General features: G+C 54.5%; 8 protein-coding genes across 8 annotated transcripts; 4 read left to right on the top strand and 4 right to left on the bottom strand.

The window, feature by feature from the left end:
* Positions 1–1466: 1466 nt before the first annotated feature.
* PG986_011831 (uncharacterized protein) lies at positions 1467–2471 on the bottom strand (the record flags this gene model as incomplete). Its single annotated transcript, XM_066848053.1, has 1 exon — positions 1467–2471. The coding sequence occupies one exon, from the start codon at positions 2469–2471 to the stop codon at positions 1467–1469; it is 1005 nt and encodes a 334-aa protein (XP_066694749.1).
* A 1587-nt stretch (positions 2472–4058) lies between these two features.
* Positions 4059–4883, bottom strand: PG986_011830 (uncharacterized protein; the record flags this gene model as incomplete). The annotated part of the gene is made up of 1 exon (XM_066848052.1): positions 4059–4883. One exon carries the CDS (start codon positions 4881–4883, stop codon positions 4059–4061), a length of 825 nt encoding a protein of 274 aa, XP_066694748.1.
* A 1409-nt stretch (positions 4884–6292) lies between these two features.
* On the bottom strand, positions 6293–7835 carry PG986_011829 (uncharacterized protein; the record flags this gene model as incomplete). The annotated part of the gene is made up of 2 exons (XM_066848051.1): positions 6293–7120; positions 7242–7835. 2 exons carry the CDS (start codon positions 7833–7835, stop codon positions 6293–6295), a joined length of 1422 nt encoding a protein of 473 aa, XP_066694747.1.
* Positions 7836–10610: 2775 nt separating this feature from the next.
* On the top strand, positions 10611–11790 carry PG986_011828 (uncharacterized protein; the record flags this gene model as incomplete). Its single annotated transcript, XM_066848050.1, has 2 exons — positions 10611–10969; positions 11043–11790. 2 exons carry the CDS (start codon positions 10611–10613, stop codon positions 11788–11790), a joined length of 1107 nt encoding a protein of 368 aa, XP_066694746.1.
* Positions 11791–12809: 1019 nt separating this feature from the next.
* PG986_011827 (alpha/beta-hydrolase) lies at positions 12810–14708 on the top strand (the record flags this gene model as incomplete). Its single annotated transcript, XM_066848049.1, has 1 exon — positions 12810–14708. The coding sequence occupies one exon, from the start codon at positions 12810–12812 to the stop codon at positions 14706–14708; it is 1899 nt and encodes a 632-aa protein (XP_066694745.1).
* A 272-nt stretch (positions 14709–14980) lies between these two features.
* PG986_011826 (uncharacterized protein) lies at positions 14981–16158 on the bottom strand (the record flags this gene model as incomplete). Its single annotated transcript, XM_066848048.1, has 5 exons — positions 14981–15202; positions 15287–15373; positions 15404–15670; positions 15784–16025; positions 16101–16158. The coding sequence occupies 5 exons, from the start codon at positions 16156–16158 to the stop codon at positions 14981–14983; spliced, it is 876 nt and encodes a 291-aa protein (XP_066694744.1).
* Positions 16159–17908: 1750 nt separating this feature from the next.
* On the top strand, positions 17909–18612 carry PG986_011825 (uncharacterized protein; the record flags this gene model as incomplete). The annotated part of the gene is made up of 2 exons (XM_066848047.1): positions 17909–17995; positions 18052–18612. 2 exons carry the CDS (start codon positions 17909–17911, stop codon positions 18610–18612), a joined length of 648 nt encoding a protein of 215 aa, XP_066694743.1.
* A 1441-nt stretch (positions 18613–20053) lies between these two features.
* Positions 20054–22326, top strand: PG986_011824 (uncharacterized protein; the record flags this gene model as incomplete). Its single annotated transcript, XM_066848046.1, has 2 exons — positions 20054–20726; positions 20789–22326. Coding segments are annotated over 2 exons (2211 nt in total), but the record flags the coding sequence as incomplete, so codon positions are not given.
* Between the last annotated feature and the right edge of the window lie 2291 nt (positions 22327–24617).

Genomic DNA, 24617 nt, shown 5'->3' with positions numbered 1-24617 from the left:
ACCTGGAACAAGAGGTTCGGCGTATAACCACACTCAGCCCATTCGCCGAGACGGCCCTGGACGTCGAGTGTAGTCCAGCCGATCTTGACGTATCCAGGCGAGGAGGAGCGAGCAAATATGTACAAAGACCCAGTCTCCACATCTCGATTCACGAGGCGCTCGCTAATCTTGTGAGAGACGGAATCCTTGGGACCGGGATCTTTCATACGCGGACGGAATTCAGGCAATGGAAGACGGGGACCAGACCTAACTTGCACGCTGCCGGGCAAGTCCCTTTGCTGGAGGATTTCATTCTTCCATCTTGCGGCCAAGTGCGGGAGGATATCGTCGTCCACTATCCTGTCACGATGCCGAGCGTTGCCTTCGTTGCAACAGAGACAACGGATATATTCTTCGAACAACGGGCTGTCAGGTATCTCAGAGGCGGGAAGTGTGTTTATGTCGCGGCGCAGCTCAGTTGCGGGCTGAGGCTTGTCTGCATGGTATTTGCATCTAGCTGCTTTTTTGGTGAAATATATGCATTGGAAATTTTCTGACGACGACGGGTTGACTCAGAATCACTTGACCCATGTGCACCATCATGCAAGTGCCGCCGCCTTTTCTACTCCGAGCAGAGTTCGCCTCAAGAGAGGCATGTTTTACGTCATCCGAAGTAGCGCTCAGCGACTACTGATAGGTCCACGAATATGCGAAGCATAACTTTGCTGCTGCGATGGTCCGAGGCCCGACGCTGTCTCAACCGCTCATGGCTGTCCATTGATAGGATCCAAGTTTCGAGGGACGATTGATGTGGTGCCAGCTGTTTGGGTAACATTAATCAGCGTTGGGTGCCCAAAGGGAGGGTGGCACGACATTCGGGAACCCCATCGGCGACCATATATTCCGTTGGCGCATTATAGATGAGCTGCAAGCCTGACATTAAACGTTCAGGCCCGTGATTTCTGCAATGCATAGCTACGCTATGTCTTGCCCGATACTTCCCAGCATCCAAATGTAGTACCACTAGAAAAGAGGTAAGTAAGTTGACTACAGGCATCAGTACCTCTTACCTCCCGTGAGCATGTGACCTATTCTTGGCGGAGACTTATGAAATGATAGATTTGCCAATAAGCTGCAAGTTGTATTTGAAGTATTGGGTCTATTGGCGAAGCAACTACGTGGGGATGAGCATCCAAGTCCGGTATCTTGTGGCCCGCGAAGTTCAGTGAGTCTCCGAGGCGAGCTTTCACCACATCACATGTCAGGGGTTTCATATGACCATGGCACTTCAATGCTGCAAATTAGATATCAGATGCTGTAAACTTATGTTGCTTGCTGATTTGAAAATATCTCCACGCAAGCTCCATGCCTGAGGTCCTGGAACAAAATTGTGATTAGAAGCTAGAAATATAGCGAGCCCTTGAATGGGGTTTCCCTCTGTTATGTACGCTGACGTGATACCTCAGTAGAAGTGGACCGAGAGACCATCAGATAGAAACAGGCGTTGGCGACACCAAAGACTGCGATGAGGAGTGTATCTTCGACGTAAGACTGGAAACCCATGCTACCTCCTTCCCCTTGCCCTTCGGCCCTTTCCCCTGCGGGGCCAGAAACGGTAGCTCCTGAGGCTTACCCCAGATGGTACACGGCAGGAACCGCCACGAGCCGGCATGGGCAGGCGACAAGCGGTCCGCGACGACGTGCACCGCGAGGACGGGAAGGCGCGGCCAGTCGTTGCCGCCCTCGAATGTGGTGTCGCGCAGGCGCACCAGCATGGGCAGCACGAGGGGCCGGTCGGCGGCCGCCGCGGCTTCGGCGTCGAGAGCGCGCCAAGCGTTGAGGAGTGCGACGGCACGGGCCTCGGCAGCTGGCGAGCCGGGCTCACCACATAGCGACACCATGCCGATCGCCTTGACGATCTGCGCGAAGGCGTGGGCGTGCAGCCCCGGCGCGAGGTCCTCGAGGATCCCCAGCAGCACGCTGGGGTCGTACGTCTGCGGCTGCGCCTGAGTCTCCGCGGCGTAGTTGATCAGGGCCTCTAGGAGGGGAATGAACGACATGTCTTCCTTAGATTGGGACGGCGACGGGCCAGTGAGGGCGCCGGGCCGGCCCAAGACGGCCTCGTACTTGGGGTAGACGCCGGAGTAGAGGGTGTTGTGATGCTGGGCGATCCAGCAGCCCAGGCAGTGCGCGAGGAAGAGAAAGTCGGATACATCTTTGGCGGCTGTTACGAAGGGAGCCTGGAGGAATATGGAGTTGATGCCACGGAACATGGCATTGTAGGTATGAGCTGCCTCGTTGGCGATGTGGATGGCGGGGTGGCCCGTGCTATGCGTTCTCCCAGGGGTCTCGAAGAGGGGCCATGGCTCGTCTGCCCAAGGCCCACGGGCAATGGAAGACTGGCTCCTGGACGAGAGAGTAGATGGTGTATTAGGCGAGAGGCAGCCGGATGAACCGGATACCGAGCTCGACTCGGTTCTCGAAGGGGCCATTGTCAGGTAAGGTGCTTCTGCGACTGGAGGAACGAGACACCGGGGAAGAATCGAGTAAACATGATGTCGATCACTTAATGGAAAGGACACAGGCCCTTCCTTATCAAGGGAAACTGCGCCTCGACTTCTCTCAAGCGAGCACGGGTGGTTTCTTCTCGTGCCCGTGCCCATGCCCACTCCGGCGCGATATCCTATGCGAGGCCCGCCTGGGCACAGGTGGCAAGGGTTGCAATCATAGCGAAAGGAGAGAGGCTGACTGCATGCGGCCTTGGCGAGTGCTGCTGCATCGAATAGTCTCGGTTCTCTGGCCGGTCAGCGACTGTGGTGGGAGTATCAGGCAGGGGGCTATGAGCCTACCGAGATGCAGCCTAGGCCATGTTGAGCATTTGGTATGTCTGCGCCGGGTTGACCACATCCACCCCTTCCACCCAGCCCTCAGAACGTGATCAATGACGACTCGACACTGTGTTGGCCTGTCACAAGTCACGACGGGCCTGGAGATATGCATGCTTTTGGCACATGTGGAAGGGCAGATCCACGGAACAAAGACGAGTTCGAGGTATAATGGTCGGCGGACGGTGGATGATGGGGGGGGACTAGCGGCGGGCGCTGGCGGGATCAATGACAGTGCCTGGCCCTAAAATGGCCCAATCGTTCAGGCGATTTCTGGCGCTAAGGCACCGCTTGGCAGGCAGCACCACACTTGAGCTTTCACGAAAACTGCATTCAGGCACAAACGTTCCCATGCAGGCATGTAGTCCGCCGGTGGATTTCGGTTGATCATAAATCAAGCTGGTAGCTTACAACGGGTGGTGTTCATAATTGATGAAGTCTTCATGGGCATTACTAAGGGGGGAGGCACGATAACTCCCGTTAAGAAGAGGAAGGCAGGGAAGAAGAAAAAAAGCAAAACATTGCGGCCCCCCCTTATCAGCTAGCAAGGATTAGTAGTGCATGGGGGCACCCGCGAATCAGCAACCACTGGAGCTGTAAATAGAACCAGCCTAGACCTCAAATCTTCGATTGCAGCAGCACTTGTACATGTATTGATTCTTGCGTCTGCCAAACCCCAGCACGGCCTTCAGCCCAGCAGTTTTATCCACGCGAGCATGTGGTACGATTCTCTTTACATCCTTGACGTGTTTCTTGAAAGGGAAGGTCGCGAGAAAGGAAGAAAAAGAAAACGATAATCAGCGTACTCGAAGCGTCACCAGGTCCCATTTCATTCCCGAGATTGAAAGATACAGTGAGCGTGACAAAGTCAGGCCGACAACATTAATGCGTCAAATTATATCCATACAGCGATGTACTCACTGGATCTGACAAGGTGCTTTGATGGGATGCAACTTCCCTGTCAATGAAACATTTACCCGCTGACACAAGACTTACCTATCGGGGTACCCAAAGTAGCCTCATTCCAGCATCCAGGGCCTAAATCCCCCCAATCTCTCAGCTTGAGCGACACCCTTACCTTTTCCTTCCCTTGTCTTTCAAAAAGCTAGTTCGAAAGAACACTCTTACTTGCGGTACATTATGTACTTACCTCCACTTTAACCAATAACCATGCCATCCTCGACGCGAGGAGCACTACCTACTTAGTGCGGCCGCGTAGCCGCCCACACGTACTCGTTCCGGATGAAGCCCTCCGCGGCCCGCACGTCCGCCGACGTCGTCGCCATGCGGTCCATGAGCGCGAACCCGCCCGCGAGCCCGCGCCGCCGCAGCTCCGCGACCGCGCGGGCGTCCTCCTCGCGGGCCGTCTGGAGCTCGGCCAAGCGGTCGAACATCCAGACCGACCAGCCGAGGTACATGTCCCTGTCCCGCCGGAAGACGGGCCGCCAGCTCTCCCCAAATGTGACGTGTTTGAGATCGCGCCACTGGGGGGGCTTCGGGCAGCTTGGGCAGGGAAGGTCCCTGCTGCTGCGGGTTCGCCGCCAGAGCCGTCGGCAGACCCACAACCGCGCCGCTGCCGCTGTCGCCTAGGCGATCCACGACCCGAGCCCACTGGGTCCAGACCAGCTCCTGGACGTTGAGCGGGGCGTGCCGGTGCTCCAGCAGGAAATCGGCGCACTCCTCGGGCTCGGCCAAGTCCTCGACCGCGTCGACGTTGATGGGGGAGCAGCCGCACCGCTTGACGGCGTACTGGCACACGCAGCAGCTGTGGTACTCGCAGGGGCGCAGCTGCTTCTTCCCCGCCTCTTCCTCCGCATCCTCGCCGCCGGCGGCGGCGGCTTCCATGCGGAGCCCGATGTGCGCCAGCGACTGCGCGACGTTGATGTCGCAGGTGTGGTTGGCCGTGCGGTACGGGTGCGCATACAGCGGGGCAGCCTGGCCGTCGTCGATCTGCGTCGACAGCGTGATGGCTATGCGCACATCGTGGTGCATGTGGTGAATTATAGTCCTTCGGCACATCTTGGGATGATGTTGGGTCGAGAGTTCCGATGTGGTCTGTGGTTCCTCTGTGTTGCGCAGAACTAATGCAGGGATATTTCAGATGCTCGCAGTACTGTAGTATAGTATGTAGGTATGCTTACTATAGTGCTTTTGAGCTCCGCCGTTCCTAGAAAGGTGTGTGTTTGTGTTGATGACAGTAGTTTCTGGGTCTCCGGTGTCCAGGAGAGCGAAGTATCAAACCTCCAGTAACCCAGATTCGACAGCCGAGTCCAGATATATACAGAATCCTTTCAAAGAGTTACCTCAACTCAACCAGAAAGGGATCAATACCAGCTGTCTCAAAACATATATACACTTCTGAACCTGACCTGTCACTGTTGAACAACAGGCATTGGCGCATATCTCGTATTTGTATACGCAGTTTTGAACATTGACCAGGGTTCATCAACCAATGGGCATTGATGGCTGCTTCTGAATATACTAACTTCACTATCTGGTAGTAACAATGCAGCCAGTATGCCTGTATTCTTTGTTGCCGACGTCTTTCTAAACAAACGTTCGGACGAACCCTTCATCTTGCGCCCCTGGTCAAAGTATACAGATAAACAAATCCCATTGTTACCCCTTTATTGCCCCCGGCATGCTATTTTGAGACACAAGGACCTACTCTGTATCCCAGGTGAAAGGGAGAGTCTATAACGTAGCGTCAGTTCAAGCCCTGCTACTACAGATGCCATCTACGTGCCCAGTTGGCCATCATAGACCTGTCCGAAGAGTTAGCCCCCCGGGATGCTCGCGAATGGGACGGATATTGCTGACGCCCTGAATCACCCGTTACCCCTATAAATATACACAAGATATTGTGCATACTTTACTCAAGTCTGAACCGTTGCTCCCCGTCTCCCCGCAGGCTGGCTCTCTCACTGACATACTAGAGTCGGATATAAGAACTCTGACAACAAAATCGAGCTGATAGATACATGTAAGAGGCCCCTTAAACTCCGTTTGGGGCGGAGAATGCGCCCAACTTCATGTGAAAGCACCGAGGGTTTTCGACAAAGAGAAGGCCGCTACGCAATGAACCAGAGCTGTCAGAAAGGCAAGATGCTTGAGTGGGAGAGTACGTTTTGGTTATATTCCCGTTCGACTTTGACTATATGCATGGTGTAGAGCAACGTACGTGCCGTATTATGTATTGAATAAGTTCATATCTTCAACTCCCACTGTGGTATCAAATGGTAAATATTGACCTCAAAACAAGACACCCCACCCATTCACCGTTCAGTAAGGTGAGCCGTGTGAGGCTATGATGTAAATGCAAGGTATATCCAGTTGACAGCTCCTTAAACGCCAAGAAAGACGACATTAGTTTCCATCTAAGTCGATCATGCTATTCAAATCAAGATAATGGTGTCATATTAACCCGATCAGACCATCGGGATAGCCGGGCCATGATCCCATCCTGTGGGACTGAGGCGAATCTCCCGTAGCCAGTTATTGGATTGGTAATAACATCGAGCCATATCGGTTGAGGACGACAGCCACACGTGGTCGGGGTTGGCGTTTGACGAACCGGCCGACTCCGTTACGCCGACCTGTTCCGTCAGGCAGGCGATGTCGCTACCATCGTCGGCGATATCTAGATACGTAATGTTCCAGCTGTTGGTCTCAACTTGCGACGCAACAAAGAAAGCGTGAGACTGGTCTTGATACAGCACATAAGTATCCGTCAAGTTGCTCGCCTTTCTGGAGGAAGTCATCACGCTAATGGCAGACCATTCAGGGATGGCAATAGACATATTCGCTTTCAGTGGGTTAGCAGGGAGCATAGAAACGAGGACCCGGGATTGATTTGACCCACCAATGGAGTTGTTATTAATGGCTGCATCAGCGAAATCGTCCCCACCGAAGAGGTGCTGCGCCAGGTAGCCAGAGCTGTTTCGGTAGAAAAGACCGGTAGGGTATGGGCTTCGGTACTGGCGGATGGCCGGTATCAGGCCCAGGCTGGAGCCAATTGAACCGTTCACGCCCATGCTCTGGTTGGTGTAGGTGTCGCCATTCCACGTGAACTTCCGAAAGTTCGAATCGGAATCCTGAGTCACGAGGTATGGCCAATACGAAGTCAGGACCGATGAGGGATCGACCTCGACGGGCTGGTGGCCAATACCATCCTCCCGAGGCGAAGTGTCGTCCTCGGATAGGTACACGCCTTCCAAGATAGACGAATCATTCAAATAGTAAAGTTGGAAGTGCGGCTGCAAGAGCTGTCAGCAAAAATACCATCGAGATTGGTCGCGCAACGCATGATCGGCAGGAGCGCGGGCTCATTGACGAAAGAAAACGCAGCCGGGCTGAGAGTTGGGGTTGCACACTCACATATGACAAGTCAATAGCTGCCGTGAGGGGCGTGTTGTTCCTGGCTGAAATGCTGTCAAAAGTCACGGGGGGCTGCCAAGTGGCCTCGGTATTCTCGTAGGCAGACATGCGGATCTTGCCATCGCCGCCCTGGTAGAAGAGGCGGATGTTGAAACCATCGCCGGGAATGCGCCGACCCGTGACGGCCAGGCGCGATCCCTTGAGCAGCAGGCGCGCAGTGTCGTTTCCGGCGTTGCCCTGGTTGGCGCCGTCTCTCCGGGCCTTGACGCCCAGGACGGCGCCGACAATAATGCCAGCGGCGACGATCAGCCCCACAATGCTTATGATGAGGATGTTGCCCCTGCGACTGGTCCGGGACTTTGACAAAAGAGGATTGCCCGACTTCTCCTTTTCACTGTCGCCATCCAGCTTGCCGAGGGCGTAAAGATCATCGGGCTGAGATTGCTGCGGAACCAGCTGGGGTTGGGTTGTGGCTGCATCATCGTGGCCCCTGAGGTGGCCGTGGTCCTGGTTGTTTTCTTCCGAGCTATGGGACATGACTTCCGATAGGTGCTTCTGTTTGTCAACAGGGCTGGTGGTGCGGTCGGAAGCCATAATTGTTGCAGTGGCACTCCCTCATGAGACCCATTCACCAAGTCGCAAAACCCCGCCGGCGTTGTCGGCAGCGAGTGGTGGGCGCGGGGACGGTGATCAGATTGAGTGAGTAGATGAGGCAGTTTCTGCTCATGGGCTCATGGGCACTCGGGATATCAGCTTTCGATATTGGGGGTTTTGGGACATTTGATGAGATCAGCAGAGCAGATAGCCGGGCATTTGAAGGGCAGGAACAGTTGGCCCAATTGAAGGTTTTGACGGGGCGGCACGGACCAGGTTCAGGCGAGCATGTGTGGGATTTCTGAGAAGTGGAAGGTTCAATGTTAGAGAAAGTGGAGGGGCAGCTGCCCAGGAAAAGACGGACAAGACGGCGCAAGACGGGTAGTCGGCACAACCGCCTCCAAGCAAAAACAGTGGCCAAGGGGGGGGTGGACAGCTAGGACGGTGGTTATGCGGCGCGCCTAGGTCCAGTAGGCAGGCCAGTAGCTGATGATGAACAATTAGGTGTTAGGTGTTGCGGGCAAGGCAAAAAGCGAGAACCACCACTACTGTAGCTAGTGCAGTAATACCGCCAGCAGGTGCAGGTCAGGCATGCAGGAAGTCTAGAAGGGGAGAAAATCCCAATTGTCGCCGGCCCAGATACGATACTGGAGCTATGGGCTGGCTATGGGGGAGACGGGACGCACTACATACAGGCTACCGACGGGAAAAAGGGACCCTTTTCCCAATTTCGTGGACAGGACTCAATCCAATCAATCAGTCAGCCAATCCGACTCCTATTTTTCCCACTGCGTACTGTGCTGTGCGGTGAGTCTCATCAGTGAGCAAAGCAAAGCAAAGATGTGCATGCAGATAGAGATGTTCCAATCCAATCGCCGATCATCCGTCTGTCTTGCTTCTGCTATCTACGGTCTACGGGTAGGCTGCATGACGAACACGTGCAAGGAAAGAAACCAGTCTGGCGTGAAGTGATTATCGCCGAAAAGCCATGATTCAATTGGACGTGACCCAAATGCGACTCGACTCGATGCGGTGCATGCCTTGCTGCGTTTGTTTATTAGCTCTTGTCGGGAAATGCAGGTGACACGAAACGGCAGGTATACATTTCATATATGCTCAATTGACGCGTCATACCTTAGGTAATTATCACTTATCAGCGGTGATATTAAGTGGTAGCAGCGTGCCGGTTAGCCATGCCCGACTTCTGGGAAAGCGGCATTGCCTGGAGGCACTGGAGGCACTGGAGACGTGCGCTGGAGATGCCCCCGACCGAGCAGGACGTCCACCCATTTCGTGTGAGTTGCGGCGCCAGTTTGCCGTGCAGGTTGCTGCCAAGCCCTGGCGATCTTGCCCCCTTGCGGCCTAGCGCGTGTGAGAGCCGGGAGTCGGCAAGCGACAACTGCTAGCATCAAGGCAAGCAGATGTTCCCGATCCCACTGTTAGCCAGAGGCGCCACCCCAAAAAGTCCCATATTGCCATCTGCCACTGGGATGCATCTGATGTGCCGAACATCCTTTCTAAGCCTCGGATTCCCGCGACATGTCCTTGGTTTGCCCCTCCGATTGGGCTTCAGTTGACCTGTTTTGGCTGTTCTTCCGTCGCGCTCCGCAGCCGACGAACCAAGCTTCTGGGCCATTTGTGCCTCTTCTGCTTCTGTCTCCTGCAAGGGCCGAAAGGCACGGCGACGGCCGGTCACGGTCGTTCTCGAGTCGTGCTGGCGCACCACCCTTCCGCCTGGCCATGTACATGTAGTTCAGCGCAGTGCCATGCATTTGTTACCTAGTCCCCCGTTGACCCCCCACCCAAATGCCTAGAAACGGACAAGCGACGGCTTATCCATCCATGGCCACGTTTCAGCAAAATCAAGACATGCCCTGCCTTTGCTGACCCCCCCCAGGGCACCCGAGATCATATCACACATATTGAGACATGCACCCATCCATCCCACTTTCTTTGCCCTGTTTCCCGGTGCGGCAGGGGCTCGCCTCCCTCCCGCCCGCGCCCTTATGATCCGAACTCCGTGCCAAGAGCTGACAATTTTCACCTGACAGTCTCCAGTCTCTATTTGAAATATCTATCCAGTCATCCATACCAGTGCGCTGCTCATGAAAAGGCTAACACATAGTAGTTATCATCATATACCTACCCTATACTATGTAACCACGACCTCATGCTTCTGTATTCTGCGATGCCATCGACATCGTCCCTCATTGATTACGTGAACATAGGGTGCCAACGGCGCTGTTGTTTGCTCACCACATCACCCTGCCAGTGGCGCGGTGCTCCCCCGTGCAGCTGAAATTGCAGGACCTTGGAGCGCCTGGCAGCGCCAACCCCTTGCCCGACCGTTTTCTATTCGCAGTGCCAGAGCCGAATGCTTTGGGAACTGACAGGAGTGCGGATGCACCAACAACGGTGGCGTTGAATCAGGACTCGCTGCTAATTTATGTGAAGGGGCGGAAAGGGGGTGACAAAACTACTATTCGTCCAATCCTGTTGATCCAATCGGCTCCCTGCGTCCACATACTATAGATTGCATAGTAGCCACCATACTTCGCTTTGAGTGATACCATACTCAACTGTCAAGGGAGTGTCGAGTATACCTAGGCAGGTAGCAAACAACGCCGACGTGCTCGAAGCATATAAAGCCTCGGGAAAAGTAGTGATCGTCCAGAGGAGTAGATCAGTACCAGATGCATCGACTAGATGGCCCTGCAAGCAATACTCTTTTGATATATCCGTGTCCCCAAGTAGCACCACCAGTCGTTGTGCAATATGATGCAAATCTTGACCCTCTGTCTGGCCACTTGCGCCGCAGCTGCGCCCCTTGCCGGGAGAGCCACTAGAGCCTTCAGCGTCCTGCGGTTCAACAATGTAGCCGACAAGTTCTCAACCGAGGGCCGCATGGATCCCATCATCAGCCCCGGCACCGCCTCGGCCCACTCGCACGGGGTCATGGGCGGCAGCAACTTCGGCTTGACCGTCCAGGGCGACCAGTTGCTCAAGTCCAAGTGCACCAACTCCATGATCAAGAACGACAAGAGCAACTACTGGGTGCCGGGCATCTGGTATCAGTCGCCGCACAACGGCACTTTCAAGAAGGTGACCCTATTCTACATGCAGGTGTATTATTTGTAAGCTTACTTGCTGTACCATCTCGTCCAAGTTGTCACGATGGCCGGGATCTGCTGACACCCCTTCCCCTAGCTTTGATGTGACCAACGACAAGATTGAGCCTTTCCCGCCCGGACTCAAGATCGTCAGCGGTGAAGCCGGGAAGCGCACTCCACCCGCAATGGGCGGCCTGCAGCTCGATCCATCCATGGGGCCCATCCAGCCGGTCCAGTTCACGTGTCCCGCGCAGGGCGACCCGGACCGGTACCCCCAGGGCTCCGACGGCACGCGCGCCGGCCTGGCGGACCCCGGCAACCGCGGCGCCGGCGCGGGCTTCCCCGTGATCAACTGCGACGGGTACGCGTCGCCGCTGCGGCAAGACATCCACCTGCCGTCGTGCTACAACCCGGCCGCGGGCCTCGACGACCACCGCAACAACATGGCCTTCCCCTCGGACAACCACGGCAAGCTGGACTGCCCCTCGGGCTGGGTCCACGTCCCCCACATGTTCTTCGAGGTCTACTACGACACGCCGCGCTTCGCGGCGGACTGGAGGCCCGACGGCAGAAGCCAGCCGTTTGTGCTGTCGGACGGCGACCGCACCGGCTACAGCCTGCATGCCGACTTCGTCAGCGGCTGGGACCAGGACACGCTGCAGGCCATTATCGACAAGTGCGACACCGGGTCCGGGGGTATGGATACCTGTCCTACTATCATTGGCGGCGTCAACAAGGACGACAAGTGCGTCATTGATTCCGTCGTGCCTGATCCTAAGGATGAGTGGGTAACCACTCTGCCTGGGAACAATCCTTTGCAGGGTTGGGGAATAGGGGGGTATTAAGCCAGAAGGGGGTTACGGAAGTGGTCTCTATCATCGTCTGTTGCTACACGGTGTTTCATGTTTTCGATGTATATATTTTGATGTCATGATTATCTGCTCAATATGTGGTGTTCTATACGAATGTATGTCTATCAAGAATCCAACAAACAAATACATGCTGAGGTATAATGCAATGTCAAGACCTGCCACAAATGGATAATTCTTATAGGAGTGCAAAGAAACTACCCATAAATTCCAGCAATGCCCCAAATACGATTATACCAAGTGAGTTCGTCTTGAGCATAGAAATATTGGCTGGGTGGAAATTTTTCTTTCTCTTGACTACAAGCAGGTTTCCTATACAAGGAGTGGTTAACCTCAAGTGAAAGAGATATACTGGAAATACGCCATCGAAAGAATGACTAGGCATCTGAAAACCACACTAATATGATGTAGGGGAAGGACGATGTGAATATGCAAAAGGAAATCCGTGACACAAGGCCAAAGTCGAACAGAGCAAAAGGGGGTTAAATAGGGAAGAAAAGTACAAAGTTTAAATGCCTGATGCATGACAACAGAAAATTAATAGGCTTTGTCGAGTGAATATACTGAATACATAAAATAAAGGCAGCAGATGGACAACTTGACGAGTCCACCAGTATTTTATTGACCCGATATCCAAGCGACTTGATAGCTACACCATATACATCTTGCCTCCAGACCAAATCGCAGGGAAAGGCACATCATCATCAGTACTTGAGCCATGGTATCATGCTGGAAGCAAATTATCTTCGTTGATCCCGTGCTTACTGCGCCCTCAAATATTGCTGTGCCACATAGACGGATGACGTTGCATGGGCGAGAAAGACCCCTGGCAGTCTCTGAAGGCTTGTTGGTTCCCGACGCAAGGGAGCGGAGACATCGGGCCCCCTACCATCCACCCCTCTCATCCTTTGTTTCCACGAGCAGACGTCCAACATTCTCGCTCATCAATCATCTCACCCCAAGCAGCCCGTTGTCGCTCTAAACATTTTGACGCGATGGGGAGAATTCTTTTCTATGCAGCAGCACTCTTGGCGTTGGCCTCCAACATCAGCGCAGCGCCCCAGGATCCCATCGTCACAGTGGACAGCCTCGGAGTGAAATATCGTGGCCTAGCCAGAGATTCAGTCGAAGAGTTCAACAGCGTCAAATTCGCCGAGGACACATCAGGCTCCCGGCGATTTGCGCCTCCAGAACCCTACGTGCCCCCCAGAGACGGAGGCGTAATTGACGCCACTGCCCCCGCCCCGGCATGTCCTCAGATCCGGGATCCCCTGCCACCTTTCTTCGGGGAGACCCCGGACCAAAGCGAGGACTGCCTCTACCTCCGTATCACCCGCCCGGCGAAAACAAAGCCGGACGCTAAGTTACCGGTCGTCGTCCATGTCATGGGTGGGGGCGTAATCAAGGGCCATTCCCAAGAAGCTCTGTATGACCCGACGCACCTCGTAACGTCTTCCTCACGGATCGGCCAGCCCGTCGTCCACGTAGTACTCAACTACCGGGTCACCATCTTCGGCTTCGCGCGTCTACCGATCCTAAAAGACCAGCAGTCGTTAAACGTGGGCATGCGCGATCAGCGCGCCGGCTTCCAATGGGTTAAGGACCATATCGCGGCGTTTGGTGGCGACCGAAATAGGGTAACATCGTTCGGCCTCAGCTCGGGCGGCACTTTCACGTCCGTACAGTTGATGGCGTACGGTGGTACGCGGGGCGTCCCCTTCGACCGCGCTTGGTGCATGTCCGGCCCCCCAGGCACGGCGTTAAACATGACGTCGGACGTGACGGAGCTACACACGCGTGCCGTCGCACGCAGATTAGGTTGCAACCCGTCCAGCGATGATTCGGAAATTCTGCAGTGTCTCCGCGACGTGCCGATGGATAGGCTGACCGAGGCGGCTATGGCGTACGCGATGCAAAACCACCCGCCGGCTGGGCTGTTCACCTTCATCCCCTCCGTGGACGATGACTTCCTGCCCGACCGGCAGTCGGCGCTTTATAAAGCCGGCCGGTTTGTTAAAGTCCCTATAGTTTTCGGTTGGACCCACGACGACGGCACCACGAACACAGGGCCGGCCACCGACTTCCAGACAGAGGCCGATATCAAAACGTCGATCCGCAGCTTCGCCCATGCGCTGACAGACGACGACTACGCCACGCTCTTCGCGTTGTATCCGGCATCGGACTTCGACGCTGAGGTGCACAACTACGAAGCGCGTAAAGCAGCGGCCGACCCCACGATCTCGGTACACTACTTCCGCGCGGCACACATCCTGCGGGACCTGCTCTTTACGTGCTCGTCGCTCGATTTCGCGTCGGAGATGAGCAAGCCCTCGGATCCGCCGTCGTTCTCCCCGGGCGCCCGCCTGTATGACCTGAACCAGAGCATGGTGACGCCGCTGCTCCGGGCCGCCACGGGCATGCCTTGGTTGGGCGTCGTGCACGGCAGCGATATAGATTACCTGTATAATAACATGTTCCCGCGGGAGACCTTGGCGGACGCGGATCTCGCGCTATCGGACCAGCTGCTCGCCGCGTTCGTCAACTTTGCGTACGCGGCCGACCCGAACGGAGCGGATGATGCTAGTCCGTCTTGGCCGGAGGCGTTCCAGTTCAAAGATAATGGAGCATCTTCTGAGTCAAGTCCTGCAGTCAACGTGCAGCTCGTTGGCGGTCCGTGGGGTACGGGTAACTGCCACTTGGCGGCAGATACCGGTGCCGGGGAAGGGTCTTTCGCCGCCGAGCAGATGGACATGCAGCATCCCATGGTTGATAGCACCAAGTACGGAGACGTGGGCGGTGAACGTCTTCAGCAGGGGCAACGGGAACTCGAGCGGGACAGGTTGTTGGAGCGATGTGGATTCATCAATGCACTGGCCGAGAAGCTTGGTCGCTAGGTAGTAAGGAATGACAATGGGGGCCTTGTTACTATTGGTACTTGGCACGAGTTTAGCAAGGCACCGGGGAGAGTATTTTCTGTATGAGCGCGGAGGGGAGGGTGGGCGAAGTAGACAGCTTATCCCCGGCGGACGTGAAGAAAACAGACTTAATATGAAATTGCAGATTTGGCCGCGAAATGGAGCCCGGAACTATCTAAGCATCAACCGGCCACCCTCTGACTGCATGTTCCTAACCCTTTAACCTCAAGCAGCTTGGTCCCAATGTTCCACTAATGCGGCAGAACGCACTTGATCTCCTTCTTGCCGGGATTCGCGATCTGCTCAATACCCTTCGCCTTGATTCTGACGTCCGGAGCAGGGTACGGGGGTATCCTCCTGTCGTCGACGGGGACGACCTGGTGATTCGCCCAACGCTTCGTGCACTTGGGCTTAGACCGAGGCTTGATGATGTCGCCGAGCACGTTCTTGTAAGTCGAGATGACATGAGAAACCTGCCAATCGTGTCACATCAGTAGGGTACTCGGGGAAATAAAAATCAGGATGATACAATTAGAGCAATCACGAAAATCACTTACTGATTTGGCATCTGCCGTGATGTCGGAAAGGCCACCAGGAACGACCAAATCATATAGCGCGGCACCACCGGCCTCGGCAAAGTTCTCCTGTCATCTGGTAAGAGCGTATCTGCTCACGGCAGCATCATCCAGGCTGTAGTTGCCCTTCCACCAGCTGCCCGTGCTGAAGTCGCTGCCGTTGGTGTACTGCTTTAGAGCGTGGAAGTCCAAGATGTGCGAGATTTCGTGGGCCAGGAGCTCTTCCTGGAAGAAGCCGTACCGGATACCAATGACTGGGATATCCGTCTCGGAGTATGTCACTCCAGCAGCTCCGGGGCCTAGGCTGGGAAGCGTGACGATGGTGCTGACATATTCTCGCATGCCGAGGGGAATCTTACCGAAAGTCTACAAATAAGCGAGTATGGTTAGTAGTGTTCTCGATAGCCTGGGCATGCGAGGTGTGGTATGCCCTGGGGCGGTTGGAACAACACTCCGGGGTAACACAAAGGTTTACTTACCTCCACCATGGAGACGATGCTGCTGCTGTCACTGAAGTGGCAACAGATCGTCCACGGTTCGTCGCAGTCGGTGAACTTGACACTATAGACCTCCATCTCCCAAGGGTTGAGTTGTCTCTGTTCAGCAGCTTCGCGGCAGGGCTTGGGAATCCACCCAGATTCCCAGCCCTTCCAGTAACCCCAAGTCGGAGGTAGATGGTCATAAAGACCAGCTTCCAGGTTCAACCGGAGCTCCGGCGCCACTACCGGCTTCTAATCAGGTTTATCTTCTGCCTTGGGCGGGACATTGGACGGTACATGGGTCTGGTTGTTGTCACCTAGAGCGGCAGGGAGAAAGCCCAGGAGGATGAGGAAGACGGCGAGAAAGGGACCCATTGTGGCTATCTTCCAGGTTTCAAACTGGTTGGTGGTATGAAAAGGGATGAATGCCAACAAGCAGAGAGAAGGCAAGTCCGGAGATTGATTTGTTGCTGTGCAGATGTGAAGGGTGCGACTGGAAAAGGTTATGAGGAAAGCAGAGTCGAATGTGAAACAGAAGGGATTTATGCCGTTTTCCCAACAGTCACTATGATTATATTCACTGTTGCATATCCCCGGCCACTAATCATCAAAGTGATAATAATTGTGAATATAGGCAAACTACCATTCAATGAGGATCCGAACTGTACAACGATACATGAATCATCAGCGGTCATCTACTACGCAGCACTAAGAATGCATACTTATCCACATCTAGATATCATTAAGTAGCAACTATAGGATAAAGAACAACTAGCTGGAGAACCACGGCAGTGGTTAAATACAATGGATAGAGTATAATATGTTAAGATGTTTTATTGCATGTTTCCTAACCCCTGAGCTATTAGACACTAGTACATTACATTTGCTATTCAATTCCACAATATCGAAACGCAAGCAGTACGATTTGATTCCTTGTTCGCATAGTCCAACCCACCCGAAGCAAAGGGAAAGACCATCATTGAGGGGCCACGAGAAAGACGATGATGCCAGCATTGCCAACGACAGATTCTTGAAAAAGCACATGCCAGCAAGCGAACAGGTAGGCTGGCGTATAAGCCGTAACTCCAATGTTTATGCAAACATTCAACCAGCGGCAGGAAGAACTGAAAATACCCGGTTGTGATGGTTTCTTTCCGGGTTCTTATGTTTGAGGGTAATTTGCTCTATCTGGGTCTTCACTTTCAACTAGGGTAGCTTGGCAACGAACCAAAGTAACTGGGTAGCATACACTCGGGGAGTTCTCCGGTTTGGTTGTTTATTAGACGTGAGCTAACCTCTCTCTCCCTCTCCCCTATTCTCTATTCCTTCACACGACTCATCATTTGATTGGCAGTGAAAGTATCACTTCAAGTCGAGGGCAAGCTTCCTTCTCACACCATAGAACACCGGGTCTGACGTTGAGGGTCGAGAGAGCAGGATTCTACCATTAGATCTGGATAACGACAGCACAGCGATGTTGCTTACCTTCACTTACATTCATCGCTTGCTGTCGATACGAGGGGGAAGCCGCTATATAGAGGAGCCATTCTCCGGTTCAGGAACAGTGCATATGAGAGTATGATGCATCACAAATCCTGAGAGCTCAACATGTCTACTGCTGCGTTCATGGGAGCTCAACATTGTTTTGTATTGGCGATGTCCTTTAACCAATCACCCAGAATGCAGTCACGCGAGATTCTTACCTTCTGGAGGGACCCGACACCGTTCCCAGCCCCTCTCCGCACGCCCGTAGACTCCTCCCATAGAGTCATGATCGTCGGGGGCGGGGTCACGGGCTTGGTGACGGTTTGGACGCTGGTGGACAAAGGCTGCCACATCACGATCCAGGCCAAGGGGTGGGCCTCGTATGGGTCCCCACAACGGCTCATATTGCAGATCGCGGGGGCGTTGTGGGATTTTCCACCCGCGTCTGCGGGCAGCACACAGACGCCATCTCGCAGCGTAACTTCAGGCGCTGGTGCATGGTATGCATGAGTTTCCGACTTTCCTGCAAGAGAGGCGCTGACGTCGGGAGTCGATAGGTATCGTACCATGCCTAGGACGCCATCGCCTACGGCTCCCCCGGAAGGATGGCCCGTTGTCAATTGAACGCGCCGGCGTTGGCATGAAGCACGTCAGCTTCTTCTTCCCCGAGCCTGTTGAGGGGAACCCGATCGAGACGACCAAAATGCTGGAGATCATGGCGAGCGGCGTCCGTGGCTTAAGGCACAGCGCATCCATCATCGAAGAACAGCGTGTGAATAGCAGCTACGGCGCGGTCACGCAGACGCCACCGTCAACGCCACGGGGCTTGCGGGCACCGAACTGGCGGGCGACGACTCGTGCTACCAGATACGGGGCGGCACAATCCGTGTGGTCAACGACGGCCGTGACTTCCCCATGATTGACGCCGCTCTGACCATCTCAGCCAACGCCGCCCACAGCGCCAACGGGATTGTGTTCCTCGTGCCGCGGAATGGCGACGTCCTTCTCATCGGGGGCATCACCGAGTCGCACGTGCCCCACTTCGACCTGACGCTTGACTCGCCCATCGCCCGGCGGATGCGTGCTCGCTGCGAGGCCTCCTTTCCAGACCTCAAGATGGCCCGGCTCGATGCGGACTATCCGCTGGCGCAGAGGCTTCGGCCTTCCGCCAGCGCAGCATCCGTGTGGAGCGGGAGCTTCTCATACAAGGTGGAGGGGCGGATAACGATGTTGATACTGACCCCTCGGCCTCCACCAAGGCGAGACGTATCGTCCACAAGTACGGTCGCGGCGGCGCCGGATGTTCCGTGTCTTTTGGATGCGCAGGGGACGTGGCCGTCCTGATGGAGGAGGCGTTGCTGGACCTGCCTCCGCGACCCATGATGCTGGGAACTGCGTTCTCAAATCGCTCCCCAAGACCCCAGAAGCTATCAAAGTGGGCCTAGGTGACCGGGCACGATTGTAAGGGGTGCAAGCTACTTGTTAACTTAATCGTATGGCCTTATCGAAGTGCTCGATACTGTATATGGCGGCCATGGGAAGGCACCAGCTCCTTGTGAAAATCGAGAACCGGCCGATTCGTGGCTGAGGTAAGTGATTCGCTTAGCTCAAGACCGTTACGGATACTCGTTCATCATACGACGTGCGTTCAATTGATCAAGCTTGCCAGCTGAAGTTCATGGTCAAATGGGTAATCTCGATATCTCAATAATCCGATTGGCAGTGGGGCGTGATTCGGTTAGCGGCGTGCATCCAATCTCTCGAGTAGTACCTATTAGTCTGACTCCTGCTGGTCGTGCCAGACCGGCCATTCTAGACTTGGGCCGAAGATGATGAGAATAGGCCTGATACAGTAATAAATTCGATGGAAGACAGGACTGCACACCAGAACTAAGTAATAAAAACAGAATAGCCAAGGAAAGACGAGGTGCCAAGAGGTGTCTAGATCCCCTCAATGCTTGTCCAGATGCGATTCCAAGCTCATTGGCCCATTCATGCCTTGTGATGGTTCGGCCCGTGGGCCAGCCAGACAGATCACGGTTGCCAATGACCGTGATCGTCGCGGAGGTAACGTACACCACTCCACTCATCCATGCACGGCAGACGGCACAACCAAACGAGTGCTGATTCATGCGGCAGGGTTGCAGAGAAGGATCAAACGGCACTTGAGTAAGCAGGTTGGTATCTGATCTGGAAGGGTCTGCACGTTGTGGGAATGAGAGCTCGGGCGGTCTGGTTCGTCCGAGTTGGACAATGTTTCACGGCGAGTGCTTGACTTTTGTTGTGAATTCCAAGCATCCCGGCTAGAGGCTGACCGAGCAAGCGGTGTTTGGCCGGCATTAACCTAGAAAAGTTTCAGTCGTGCGGCTAGCCTCCGCTCGATCATGTCACTGGGCAGGCACTGAGCAGGCACTGAGCAGGGCCCAAAGTGGAGTGCACGACGTCACCGGTCTCAGCAAATTGCGATCGGGGCTGATGGCGCTCTGCAATGCGCCCAGAAAGTTGCGGCTTTTCCAAGGTCTCTCGACCTCTGCATCTTCTCGACAGGGTGACAGGGTCCTCCATGGGTCCGGACTTCCGCGCTTGACGTGATGAGCGATGGCTAAAAGTCGATGAAACTGCCTACCACCAACCGCCAGCGCCGCGGATGGATGTTTGCTCCCTCTTTACTCGTGTTCTCCTCCGAAATAAAACAACTCCAACAATGCTGTCGCGCGTTTACCATATTATATTACAGTAATCATTTAATAACCCGCCGCCTTGGGTAATAATATACCATGGCCGACGAACGCCTCGAGCCCCCACGACAGCAAAGCAGCTACTTTCCCCCGTCACTAACACCCCCAATCCTAATTCCGATCCCGATCCCTCGCCCACTGCCACCGCCAATACTGCCAATACTGCCGATACCGACGCCAACCTCAACACCGCCGCCGCCGCCGCCGCCGCACCCCCAGCTGCAGAGCCGCGCCACCGTTTCCGTCCCCTTCGGACCCTGCAACCCCGGCAATCTAATATTCGCATTCGCAGAGCTCCCCCTTCCAAAGCCGATGCCAGAAACAAAGCAAACCCCCAAAATGTCCGCTCCATGCTCGACGTCGACGGCGCCAGGGTGCCGCAAGACCAGCAGTCCATCCATCTGAGGAGGTTGTCCGGAGGCTCCCCGACGCCTGCACATGACCGGAATGCGAACCCGCCCCAGCAAGTTCGGTCCATGCTTGATGTCGACGACAACACCGGTCCAGATGGCAACACCCAGGCCACAGACTTCGGCGGTGCTGAGGCAGGCCCTGCCCCTGCCCCTGCCCCTGCCCCTGCCCAAGCGCCAGAGCGACGAGGCCTTTTCCACAGATTCAGTCGTGCCACGATGCGGCCGGAACCTGCCAACAACCCGAGGGGGCAACCATCGCAAGCGGATGAATATGATTCCAACATTGTTGACATGCTAGATGTCGTTGGTACGTACAACCTTTACGCCAGTTAACCCCCTCCTTAACGTCCATTGCTAATGCGGCTTTAGATCCCGAGGTTTCGACGCTGTCTTCGATTACCAACGTCCAGAACTCTCTCTTCGTGCCTTCGCTTGGAAGATGGGTCAACAGACGACCGACGTACAATCTCACACGCGTATCTGATATGCCCGGTGCCTTTCCGTCACAGGATGGCGGACTTGGTACCGATCAGTCTGCTCGTTACACCCCAGAGCCTCGGCAGCAGGGTGTTCCACAACAGGGCACTGATAGGCCACTCAAGGATGTGGAGGAGGAGGAGGAAGAAGAGCCCGCTGGGAGACCGTCCGTAGAACGGATACCAAGTTATATGACCGAACGCTTCTACGCTGTGCGTCCTAGCGATACGTCGCTTGCCCACTGGAGCGATGAAGATCTGGAGGAGCTCAACGACCATGTGCGGCATATGCTTCACTCGAAGCGTTCCGCCTTCAAGCGTAGCATGAAGGCTTTTGGCCAGTATGTTCGAAGGCCCCTTGGATTCCTCGTTACCCTCTACGCCTTCCTCATCACCGTCTTCGGTTTGGCATGGGTTCTCTTCCTCATCGGATGGATCTATCTAGGCGATGAAGAAAGGAGAGATTACATCATCGACGTCATTGACAACGTCCTTGTTGCTCTGTTTGCCGTCGTAGGTGATGGTATGATTCCCTGGCGACTGGTTGATACATATCACATGTGCTTTATTGCCCGGTACCATCATCTTACCTGGAAACTACGCGATAAGATGCACGTCCCGGATCTCAAGGACCACAACGACCTCCCATCCGAGCCCGTGATTTCAAGGCGCGCTGAACAGGAGGACATTGAGGCCCAACGTCAAATACATACGAAAAAGGGGGAAGAGCACTCCGTACTTACCCCACACCAGCAAGCGAAGCTCGAACACCACCAAGCGTGTTTCTCCAAGTCTCACACATTCTATAAGCCTCACGAGACGGAGACACACTATGCCTTCCCATTGCGCCTTCTTGTCGCCATTGTGGTGTTGCTCGACTGCCATTCTTGCTTTCAGTTGGCTCTGGGTCTCACGACGTGGATCATCGACTACCACGTCCGTCCAGCAGCGGCTACGGCCACGATCCTCTGTTGTTCTATTGCTGTCAACATCACCGCAGGTGTCCTCATTTCCGTGGGTGACCGTCGCACTCGCAAGAAGGATGTCGTGGAGCGCATGTTCAGACAAGAACTCACGCAGGAGGCCATACGGCGGATAGAAGAGCGCAAGGAGAAAGAGGAGGAGGAACGGAACAGACTTGAGAACATCGAGGAAGAGTCGCCCGGCAAGCCAAGGGGCGCTTCGTTCGACCTCGGGGACCGCCTGAAGCAGAATTTCATCAAGCCCAAGAACAACGATGAAGGCCGCGCGAGGTCCTCGAAGAGTCTGGACCTTGCCCGAAAGCAGAGGAAGAGCAACGAGATTGCCCGGAAGCCTGTCAACCGGGCCGGCATGTTCGACACGTCTGTTACCGGCAGCCTGACCGAGGGGGGAGACGACGTCTTCGGTGACCCGAAGCCTGCCCATGGCGCATCTCCTCCAATGGAGTAGACGCGCGAAACGAGTAAGAGCGGTTTCGGATCTTCACTTCTTCAATAATTGGAAACGGAAAATTTATGAGCGTATTGGGGTTACATGTACACGACGAGGATGGGTACGAAATTGAGGCCGATGTTAATTGGTATAGTGCTAATGTAAAAGCGAATATGCGTGATATCCCATGATAGATAGGAGCGAGTTATATGATTACATGATTCATCCCGACCAATGAACCTCCCTCAGTGCAACTGATTTCCGCCATTGACGTGAACTGTGTGTGCGATATTCGGAGGAGAGTCGCGAGGGAAACTTCAAGACCCGACACTGACTTGGTCGTGCCCTATTCTTATACGATTGCCATATATCAGTCATGTTGTCACATCATTCCTGGCTTATTCAAGTATACCGAGATATCTACTGTTTGTCTCTACTGTCTAATATCGTTGCAGTGTCTCCCTAGAAGGACGCAACTCACAGATAGGGTGTTCAGCATCATGCTATACCGGCGGTATCAAGGGCATCCGCAATTCAGATCTCAAGGGTGGTTCGGGCCTTCCATCTGCTGCCTGGCACATACATCATTGTTGTCAGCGATGGGATCACACTCGCGGGTGCGGTCAGGACACCTGCCAGACAGTGAAACTGCACTAGGCGCAACAATGAGAGGTATCATTGCACACACACGTATCTTATCGGTGGGCTTGGTGTTGTTTGACCGTGTTGAACTTGGGCAAGTATATGCGAGCGACATCAGTTCACTTCCGGGAGCAAGGGGGTTTCAAGGAGTTGTGATTTGGCTAACTTGTGTCCACTTGACGATGCTGCTTTGGGTTACGAAAGGGCCTTGGAAGCATACGCCTAGGGTAGAAACTATGAGATTGGTTTGAATTGTCATGTCATTAAGGGGTTGGATATTGCTGACTGGCAACAGGATCCTGGCGACACAGATTGTCAGTACCTGAGGACTTGCTCATCAAGCTACATGATCAACAGACCTCGCTTTCAGCATGAACCAGCGGGTACACATTTTGAAATGATGCTGGGCAAGATTTGCGTCTGGAATTCATCACGACATGAGTACCAGGTAGCGGGGCAATGGTTGACCACAGTGCCATTGCCGCCATATTCATATGATGCCAAGGACGCCGCTCAACACCGCCATTATGCTTCAAATATACTAACAGGACTATCTTCCTACTACCTTTTTCCTTGAAGCCAATTATGTAAGAACAACATTAGGCTCTGAGTCGATGATGATCCTAAGAGCCACATCATTCACAAAGCGTACGTCGGATGCCGTCCCTTACTCAGGAGAGGGCAAGGGAACGAACGGCACGAGATTGAATGCATCCATACTTGTAATGTAGGCGTAAATCAAACCAAAGGGGGGCTCCTAAAAGCATATCACGACATACCCTCTGCGCGTGCAGTAGAAGCCCCTTGACGCGATCAAACAGGCCGATCCAGGGGTAGGGGCTCCAGCCCACATCGATCCTGTAACCCAGAAACTCAATCGTAGTATGCAAACAATCGTCGACCCTTGTGATATCGAAATGTCCTCCCCGTCGAGAACCATGCATATCAGAACTCAATACATACCATACCACTTCAATTGAGTTTGGCAGCTTAGCTTTGCCCGTGACCCCCTTTTTACCCACCACTCATTGCCCCGGCGCTCGAGAAGCAGTCCACCGGCCGAGCCGGGGATGCCCGGGAGAGAGAGAAACACGTGGTGGGACCGATGCAGGTCGTTCCTGATATTCCACGAATAGGAGGCGACCGGGTCGGCTCTGTTGGGTGGCCAAACAAGCAGGCAACCCAGAAGAGTAAGAGGAAAGAGAGAGAGAGCGCACGCCTGGTGGCGTTCGTTCGCAGAAGGATCGGGAAGGATTCCTTCCATGCATGGAAAGGGCAGAAAGAAAAGCAAAAAAACGAGGCAGCGATGCGAAGCGATAAGGCATCTATACCTGGGCAAACACATGCAACACCCGCTCGCTCCCACGCATCGCATACAGACCACCGACGCACGCATGGCTGGGATCTGCTTACGGTGCAGTGCAGCCAAGTGCAGTACTGTGAGGTGCATGAGCAGTGCACATGTGCAGATGGACTGCGTGAGTGATGAGGGGTTTGTTTGGGCTTCACGCTTCTTCCCTCCCAACAACAACCCAACCACCCCCCTCACTCATCCTCCTCATCGCTCACTCACATCCGCACAGGAATTGGCTGGTGGCCCCGCGCGCACGGGGGATGTCTATGAGCCCGTCTTATTAGCAAGCAAGGCTCTTCCCGTTTCCATTGAA

This window comes from Apiospora aurea (genome assembly GCF_038362705.1).
Source record: "Apiospora aurea strain CBS 24483 chromosome Unknown utg000008l_segment0_segment0, whole genome shotgun sequence".
Lineage (NCBI taxonomy): Eukaryota > Fungi > Ascomycota > Sordariomycetes > Amphisphaeriales > Apiosporaceae > Apiospora > Apiospora aurea.
This window is presented reverse-complemented; position numbering and strand designations above follow the sequence as displayed.